The sequence below is a fragment of the Sus scrofa genome, chromosome 14 (genome assembly GCF_000003025.6).
Source record: "Sus scrofa isolate TJ Tabasco breed Duroc chromosome 14, Sscrofa11.1, whole genome shotgun sequence".
In the NCBI taxonomy this organism is placed as follows: domain Eukaryota; kingdom Metazoa; phylum Chordata; class Mammalia; order Artiodactyla; family Suidae; genus Sus; species Sus scrofa.
In genome coordinates this window covers 132,258,617-132,267,266 of record NC_010456.5, presented here as the reverse complement: position 1 = coordinate 132,267,266, position 8,650 = coordinate 132,258,617, and the positions used below count along the sequence as shown (strand labels likewise).

The 8,650-nt window shown below is 52.7% G+C and overlaps 1 protein-coding gene across 2 annotated transcripts; it reads right to left on the bottom strand.

Annotated features, from left to right (window-relative positions):
- On the bottom strand, positions 1,208-8,319 carry AQN-1 (protein). 2 transcript variants are annotated; one of them, XM_005655814.2, is made up of 5 exons: positions 8,129-8,319; positions 5,915-5,944; positions 4,505-4,640; positions 2,526-2,713; positions 1,208-1,457 (listed from the first exon to the last, which is right to left on the bottom strand). In XM_005655814.2, exons 1-4 carry the CDS (start codon positions 8,172-8,174, stop codon positions 2,527-2,529), a joined length of 399 nt encoding a protein of 132 aa, XP_005655871.1. In that variant the 5' UTR covers positions 8,175-8,319; the 3' UTR covers positions 1,208-1,457; position 2,526. The 2 variants fall into 2 exon arrangements, with proteins under 2 accessions (XP_005655871.1, NP_001020381.1); NM_001025210.1 differs by having other exon boundaries at positions 1,208-1,483; positions 8,129-8,205.

Here is an 8,650-nt window from a genome sequence, read left to right as displayed (position 1 = left end):
CAACTAAGGGTTTGGACAAAAGTATAATGATATATACCCATCATTATAATATTATATTTTACAGAATATTTTCATGGGACGAAAAATCCTCCATGCTCCACATACTCATCACTACCCCTCCACTGATGAACACTACTGATTGTTTTAGCAACTACTCTTATTTTTTTTTTTTTTTTTTAGGGCTGAACCCACAGCATATGGAAGCTCCCAGGCTAGGGGTTGAATTAGAGCTACAGCTGCCAACCTACAACACAGACACAGCAACACAGGATCTGAGCTGTCTGTTCCTTATACCATAGCTCACAGCAACGCCAGATCCTTAACCTACTGAGCGAGGCCAGGGATGGAACCCTCATCCTCATGGATCCTAGTTGGGTTTGTTAACAGCTGTCTTAATGTCTTCAGTTTTAGTTTTTTCAGAATATCGAATACTTGAATCCATAGATGTGCTTTCAAAGGGAAGTGAAAATGGAATTTGGATTGTGTTTAGGTGCTTGTGCTGGATGGCAGAGGATGAAGTAGAAGAGATCAAGATAGACTCTTTCCTAGAATCTACACCGTAAGCAAAGAAAACCCACCTCCTGAGAACTCGTTTGAGAAAACAAAATCCCATTATGACTCTCTGAGTTGTTCTCATCAGGATAGTTCAGACACTTGTAATGTTGTTCTACAGGGAGTTGGTGGCCCTGCCCAAAAGTTTGCGAAGAGACCCTCAAACCTTCAGATCTCCAAAGGAAATAAGAGGGCATACAGTTGAGGGTATCTTCAGCTTTGGGGGTTGTGCTATTCAGAAGGATGCTATGTACGAATGTCATGTACTGCATGAGTCTGATGACCCCACAAATAATGTGGGCTTTACTTTTATTCTTTTCATAACTTTTAAGGAGACCCCAGTGTAGTAAAATCTACTGTTGGCTAGTGGGAATCAGAGGAAATTTAACACATCATCACCTAATGTCTTTTATCATCCGCCACATGGCCAGAAAGTTTAGCAGAAAGCCAGGATAGCATCCCCTTTCTGTGTGGGTAGAAGTTTTTCTTGTGAAGGCGAGAAAAATAGGCAAGCCTCAAACAAATGAGAATCCCTCTTATTTTAAAGACCTTCAGAATGGGTTCCAACCACTCTTACTGATGCCTGAGGATCCAACTTGTCCAATTTAAACTAAAAAAACAAAAACAAAAACACAACCAACAAACAAACTCAGGCTCAGGTAAAGAGCCTTTATTCAAAATGTTTATAGCAGTTAGCAGAATGATCAAACCACGAGACTGGCAACATCAAAAGCTCACGAGTAAGAAATTTACTCTTGCAGGGAAGAGACAGAAGACTGGAGAGGTTGGGGTGGGAGTATTGACGGAGTGACCAGACAGATGACCAGGAGATGTCTCTTCTCATGGTCAGTTGATTCTGGAAGTCTTCAAAGAAGATTGTTCTCATTTGCAATGATTGTCCACCCCTAGGTGTGAGGCAAAGATCACTAATCTGTCAGATGGAGAGCAATTTAAGTAGATTTTGGTTAAGTCAATTTAACAAGCATTTTCTTTGAATTAATAAGTTGGGGGAGAATTCAGCTATCACTAGATATAAAAGACACAATTTTGAGGCACTGTGTCTGGTTTTCCCTGGGTTATATATTTAGAGTGTATATCGCATAATACATTAATATATTAATATTATGTAGTATATTATAATATATAAATTATAATTAATATTAATATTTGTATAATGAACATAATGTACATTTCATATAGTATGCCACATAGGTACCTTCTCCCATAACCATGTATCTTTTTTACTTATCAACATCTGCAATATATATACATATCTGCTAAATATACATTTAGTATAGCATACTATGTGCATTGCACATTTTAAATATATACACTAAAATATCAAAGGTTTTGCTATAAGATCAAGAAAGGGAAATATTATATTGGGGGAAATCTGAGACACTATCAATGGAAAAATAAAATTTGTTAAAGAATTCTCATATCTGGTCTTCCCAATCCCAAGATCGGGGAGACAGAGATGCTGCGATAGAACTGGTGTCTGTTTCTGCAGAGGCTCACTGATCGCACGGACGTCCCCACCCAGGGATGGCCAATCTTATCTAAATTTTTTTTTTTTTTTTTTTTGTCTTTTGTCTCTCTCTTTTTTGTTGTTGTTGTTGTTGTTGTTGCTATTTCTTGGGCCGCTCCCGCGGCATATGGAGGTTCCCAGGCTAGGGGCTGAATCGGAGCTGTAGCCACCGACCTACACCAGAGCCACAGCAACGCGGGATCCGAGCTGCGTCTGCAACCTACACCACAGCTCACGGCAACGCCAGATCGTTAACCCACTGAGCAAGGGCAGGGTCCGAACCCGCAACCTCATGGTTCCTAGTCGGATTCGTTAACCACTGCGCCACGACGGAACTCCGCCAATCTTATCTAACATCATGTAGGCAGCCTCACACCCAGCTCCCACACAGCCATGCACCAACTGGAGAAGGTGCATGAGCAGGCATCCTGCCCCCGACACATACCTTATGAATCCCCATAGTAATATATGTCAAAAGAAGATGCCGAGTGGCCAGCCGTTCTGCTGTACTTGATGCTCAAGGCATTGGAAGAAGATTGATAGGTGAGGCCTATACCTGAACAGAGCTTCCCATAATTACCAGCACCTGGCAGTCCATCTTGGACTTCCACGTACTCCTTCCCGCAGGCGAGGCTGGTGGGCAGAGGGAAAGGCAGCATCAGCGTTTGGGATCCTGGTCCCTCCGGCAGGCAGCCGCCCCCTCCTGGGACTCGACACAGTCACACCCCTCTGCTCAGCAGACCTTCCAGGCCTGGTGCCTCCAGAGAAGGAGAGTCAGCCTTTGGAAGAGGGGACAGTCGCACAGGACCCTCCCGCCTCCCCCTGAGGACTTGCCTCCACCTGGGCTTGCAGGGGACTCCCACATCCCCTGGGCAGCCCCACTTATGGCTCAGGGAAGCCCACGCAGGACGCTGGGATCAGGAGTCACTGTCCCTCAGGCCACTTGAGTGTCACGACACAGCCCACCCTGTGGACTGTTTCCTTGGGTAACAGCCACTGTGTCAGGAGGGGCCTCAGACATGGCATGTGACACCACTGCTGGCTCCCCTCCTGCATCCCGATACATGGGGCCCAGCCCCCCAGCTTGGCCTCCAGGACCAGCAGAGGCGAGAGGGGCGTCCACCTCCACGTCCTTGGGCCAAGTGCACGTGGATTGTCACCCTCCTGCTCAGGCTTCCCGTCTCTGTCTCCTGCCCCTCAGACCTGACCCCAGCCTGTCATCCTCACTTAGCCACCAGCGTGTCCCCCACACAGGAGGGGCCTGGGCCTTTCTGGGCTAAAACAGGACACGGCAGGGACGTCTCACCAGGACACACACTTGGCTGACTTTATGCCACTTTGCTCTGGGACAGACTGATTCCTTCCTTGGAGCCAAGGATGGTCAGATCCAAAATCAGTCTTTGCAAAAGTCCACTGGACAATAAGGGGAAGTTTTCAGAATAACCCATCGCTCTGCCCCTTCTAGAAATGGTGATGCAGGAAATGCCTGACCCCCTCCCCCTGATGTGGTCTGGGGAGACGGTCTCAGCCCTGCTGTGAGGCAGCATCTCTAGTTGTCCTCATGCTGCCGAGCAGCCCCAGAGCCTGGTGGGGGTCCTCACCCTATGTCTGGAGGGGCAGGGGTCCTGAGTTACAAGGTAACCTGACCCAGCTCAGCCACCACTGTCACCTATGTCACTTGGTCTGAAATTGATGGAAATGAAGCTTCCATGTCAAAATCTATGAAAACAAACCTAGTATAGAAACTGTGACTTATTGCTGCATTGGTAATTCCTCTAAGACCTTTATATTTCATTCACTCTTTCAACTGTTTATTTATTCTTCATTCATTAGTTTTTTTTTTAAGTCTCCCATTCCAGGAAAGGCAGACCAAGACTTGGCAGGAATAATATAATGCTGTGAATTCCACCCCAAGTTTGGCATGGGGTCAGGGATGGGGACACATCAGAGACAGATCTGTCCTCCTGTGGACGGAGTCAGAAAAGGGGTATCGGGTATGTCCTTGAGTAAAATCATGAAACAGGACATGAGGCCTCTAAGCAGCAGGCAGGTGAGTCCGGAAGAGGTGGGGGATGATTCCGGGCCGAGGGGACCGTGGGAGCAAAGGCTCAGAGCTGCCCCACAGGGTGCTGGGTCCCCAGCTCAGGGTGCGATGGCTCAGCTCAGAGAGGGTGGGGGAGGGGAAGAGGTGAGAAGGGAGGGGGATCCAGGGGTGTCCTGAGGGCTGGGAAGGCCCATGTAAGGAGAGCAAACTTTATCCAGCGGGCAGAGCCATTGAAGGGTGTCCAGGGGGAGAGGAAGGGAGTCAGGATGTGTGTGGATGAGAGTGCGGGATGGTTCAGGGTGAACCGGAGGAGGCCAAGGGCGACCCCTTCCCGTAAAACGACAACATCAGCCAAGGAGACTCACACCCTGAGCACTCACTTGAGATACGGTATTGCCACAAAAACTCTGCTGCCCGGTTTTGCCAGGATGGTCCAGATGCAATCAGTTTTCGGCCCTTCATAAGTGGAGATCCTTCCAGAGAGGTCTCTGAGGACACCCCCACATTTATGAGGCCCTGCAACAGGAGAGAGGATTCAGGTGCCCAGAAGCAGCACCCGGCCCCTGGGGAGGCTGCGCCATCCCTGAGCCCTGCAGCCCTGTGGATTGTCCTTTCTCCACGTCCCCCAGTCACAACCCAGCATCCATCCTCCAAGTCTAATGATGCACAACAACACGGTTTTAACGTTTTACTCTTTTCAGAATCTTAGAGGGGGGCGTTCTGTTCATGGCTCAGAGGTTAAAAAACCTGACTAGGATCCATGAGGATGTGGGTTCGATCCCTGGTCTCAGGGGGTTAAGGATCCAGTGTTGCCATGAGCTATGGTACAGGTTGCAGATGCGGCTTGGATCCCTCATTGCCGTGGCTGTGTTGTAGGCTGACAGCTGTAGCTCCGATTTGACCCCTAGCCTGGGACCCTCCATATGCCGCAGGTGCGGCCCTAAAAAAAAAAATTATAAAGAAAAATACCCATTAGTACTATTTCTTTTGACCACTGAAAATAGAAGAATTTATTGCTTCTTCAGCAAACCATTCATTGTCATCGACAGTGTCCCCAACGGGAGGTGAGCCCATGGAGACAGATCCCTCAGCCTGGCCCCCTGCAGGGCATCCTCCTGCAGCCTGAGAAAGAGCAGGAAGCGGGTCTCCTGCCCCAAAGGACCCTAACCCCTCAGAGCCTGAGCCCCACTCGCTGTGGGGACCTGCATGGAGGGGCTGCAGCGCCTGCTCAGCGATGCCCCAGCTCACATCTGGGAGTGAGGAGACAGAGGGCACTGCCCCAGGCCTGGGGCCCCTGCGGAGCTCAGGCGCTGAGGGGCTCAGCCAGGCCTGGACCTGGGACCCCAGATGCACCCCCACTCTGCCTCCTCCTGCCCCGACAGGAGACGCCCCCGCCCTCTGCCCTGACCCCTCACCATGACCCCTGTCCTCTCCCTCGAGGTCCCATTTCTGACCCTGAACTTGATGCCGCCCCTCGGCCTCCTGAGTCCAGCCACTTGGGGGGCTCCCTCCCCTGTGACGCCTGCGCTGCGGAGACCAGGCTCCTTCTCCTTTCCCTCTGAGCTGCTGCTGGCTCGGGAGGGGGGCAGGTCGGGGTCTTCAGAGGCCTGGGGAGGTGGGCTTAGGGATGGTTAGTCCAAAGCAGACCGTTAGGTGGGGAAAACCACGGTCTTTTGGCCAAACGGGTTCCTGGTACATTGGATTCCCTTGTGGAGCAGCCGTGTGTGTTCCAGCTCCGAGCACATCTGTGTGAGGAGGGGACGTGGGGACATCATATTTTCTGCATTTACCTTTATTCTGTGCAGTTGAAACCAGTGTAGCTGAAAGACACCAAAACAGAAAAACATCACGACAGCGGGCAGTTAGAGACGGAAACTGCACACCCCGGGGAACAGGACCCGCGCGCCCGGCATGGTCTGAGCAAGGGGAGAGGCGTCACTGTCCTCATCCCGAGGACCGTCCTGGTCTCACAGGCGAAGGGCGGGCAGCGGGTCTGGGGCTCAGCCTCCAAATCGCACTCCTTCAGCTGTGGTCTCCTTGCTAGTCCAGCCCCACTCAACCATAACCTGCCCTCTCTGGAGCCACAGTCAGAAAAGTCAGCTCTCAGGAGGGGGACGGACTTGTCCCATAAGCCCGGGAAATTTCCTGGTCTCACACCCTTGGTGTTTTCTCCCATAAACCAAGACGATTGGTCGCCCTTAAAGAACCTGAACATTTCTTGCCTATTCTTTGAGACCAATGATGAATTTGAGATTACAATAAAAACTCCAAATAAAATTTTCAACTGATTACAATAAAAACTCTGAATAAAATTTTCAACTCCACGAGGCCTCTGAATGCGTGGGAATTTCGCTTTGTCATGGACCCAAGTTGGGTGCAAGGATCAAGTGTCGTGACGGCAATCACACAGCTTGTGAGGGCTCCCTGCACGGTGGCTTGTGCTTCTGAGGTGACAAGTGGGCACAGATCTGGCGTGGCTGTGGCTGTGGCGTAGGCTGGCAGCTGCAGGTCCAATTCGACCCCTAGCCTGGGAACTTCCATATGTTTCCATATGCCATTTAAAACAAAAGAGCATAAACATTAACCAGGACACTGACAGTCCATCTCCAGCTGCCCCTCCTGGAACGTAAGGTGCATTGCATCAGGGAGCACCAAGGAAACCTCCCCACATTGGGGTGTCTACCACGTCTGCTCTCAAAAACGTAAATCAAGGTTGGCCTTACAGCAGGTCTCAATTGCAGAACAGAAACATCCCATCACTTCACAGGGTGTCTCTCGATGGGCCCACATCTCCCCAGTGAGATTCTCAGGTCCAGGCTTCAAAACATAGAAAGCATGCAGCCCCTTGTGTGAGTTTGGGACGTGTGACCCCGAATATAACACTCTGGCAAACTGATGACTTGAACTGAAGGCACTTGAGAAACAGCAGATGCGGGAAGGGCCCTGATGGACCTGATTCTCCATAAAAGCTGCCCAAAACCCAGAACAGCTCCACCTGAACATGGAAGAGAGGCAGGTCCTCAGCCCAGGAGCCTGGGTCCTGAGCTCACACCTGCCCTTCCCCTTGGCCCCCATGACTCCTGTCATCACCCACAGTCCTGTGCCTGGGGAGGGGGGCGAACAAGGAGGAGGAGGAGAGCCTGGGGAGGGGGCAGCCCCTGAGCTGAGTGCAAAGGGCAAAGGTGAGAGGGGGAGGGGGAGGAGGGAGGAGAGTGAGGACAGATGAGAAGAGGCACCTGAGCAGAAAAGGGGGCAGAGGATGAGGGGGGACAGAACTGCACAGAGAGCAGCAGGGAGCCGCAGACAGACGCTTCCCTGAAGAATGGGCACCCGTGCCCCTCCCAGCATCCACCATCAGAGCTGGTCTCCCTGGGGGGGTCTGGGCAGTCCCAGCGCCCAGCCCCCTGCAGGGGAGGGGCTGTCCCTGTCAGCACAGCCTCAGCCCCTGCTGGGAGCTGCTGCTTCCTGCTCTTCATTCCTCAGCATGTCTTGCTGCCAAGTCTCATCCTAGGGCAGAGGCAGAGCACCTCCACCTGCGGGGGGCTTCTCCAGGGCCCCACTTCCCCCTCGGATGCCCCCTGCCCTCAGGTCAAGCCAGGGTCCCCCCTCCAGCACCCACACAGTCACCCTGCTGAGACACCCCAAAGCCCAAGCCCCTCTGCTTCACCTCCTCATCCAGGTCGGGGCTGAGCCCTGGCTGCCCCCCAGGGCATCCTGGGACTTGTGCTAAGGCAGGAGGGAGGGGGCAGGGAGGGCAGGGAACCCAGGGAGGGCAGGGAGGGCAAGGACAGGGGGCCCAGAAAGGGTTTCCAAACCCAGGGTCATGGCCAGGCTCTTGGCCCCCTCCTCCCCGCCCAGCATGAGGCAGGTGTCTTGTTGGAGGGGCGTGCCTTGCAGACTGTCACCCCCAGAGCTTCTGGGTCTGCACCAAGCACCCTGCACAGACCCCCTGAGCTGCAGAGGAAGCAGAGAGGGGCCAGGAGCAAGGGCGGGGCCCGCCTCACCTGTACTGAGCAGCAAGGCCCAGGGGATGGCGCTGCCCAGCTTCATCTCAGCAGCCTGGCCCCAGCCTCAGCAGTGAGCCTGGCCCTGGAGGCTGGGGCTATATAGCCCAGCCGCTGCAACCTGATCTCCTCCCTCCCCCTGGGGCCCAGGCCAGCAGGGCTGCAGGGGCTGAGGCGCTGGGGGCCTTGGCTTGCTCAGAGGGAGGGGTGCCTGCTCAGCACCCTGGCCTTTCTCACTGGGTCCTTCCCCATCTAGACTGGGACACAAGGCCTGCTTTCTTCTCTTCTTGTCCCCTTTCTGTCATCCTGGATGAAGGGTAACAGATTGGCCACAAGCACCAGGACCTCCTGTTGGGGAGCTGCCCTGCCTGGGGTTAAGCTACTGCACTTTCACCTCCGTGAACCTGCATGAGTCTCACACCACCCTGGACAGGACAGGAACTAAGAAGGCCCATAGAGACCAAGGCACTTGCCCAGCATCACAGGGTAACAGTGGCTGAATCAGGACGAGGTCTGAGCTCC

Excerpts from the sequence above, each read along its gene's own strand:
- AQN-1 (XM_005655814.2), bottom strand. The coding sequence starts at position 8,174 with ATGAAGCTGGGCAGCGCCATCCCCTGGGCCTTGCTGCTCAGTACAG. Across the intron at positions 4,641-5,914 it reads TTCAACTGCACAGAATAAAG|GGCCTCATAAATGTGGGGGT; the intron begins GTAAATGCAGAA and ends CTCCTGTTGCAG. Across the intron at positions 2,714-4,504 it reads GTGGCAATACCGTATCTCAA|CCTCGCCTGCGGGAAGGAGT; the intron begins GTGAGTGCTCAG and ends TCTGCCCACCAG.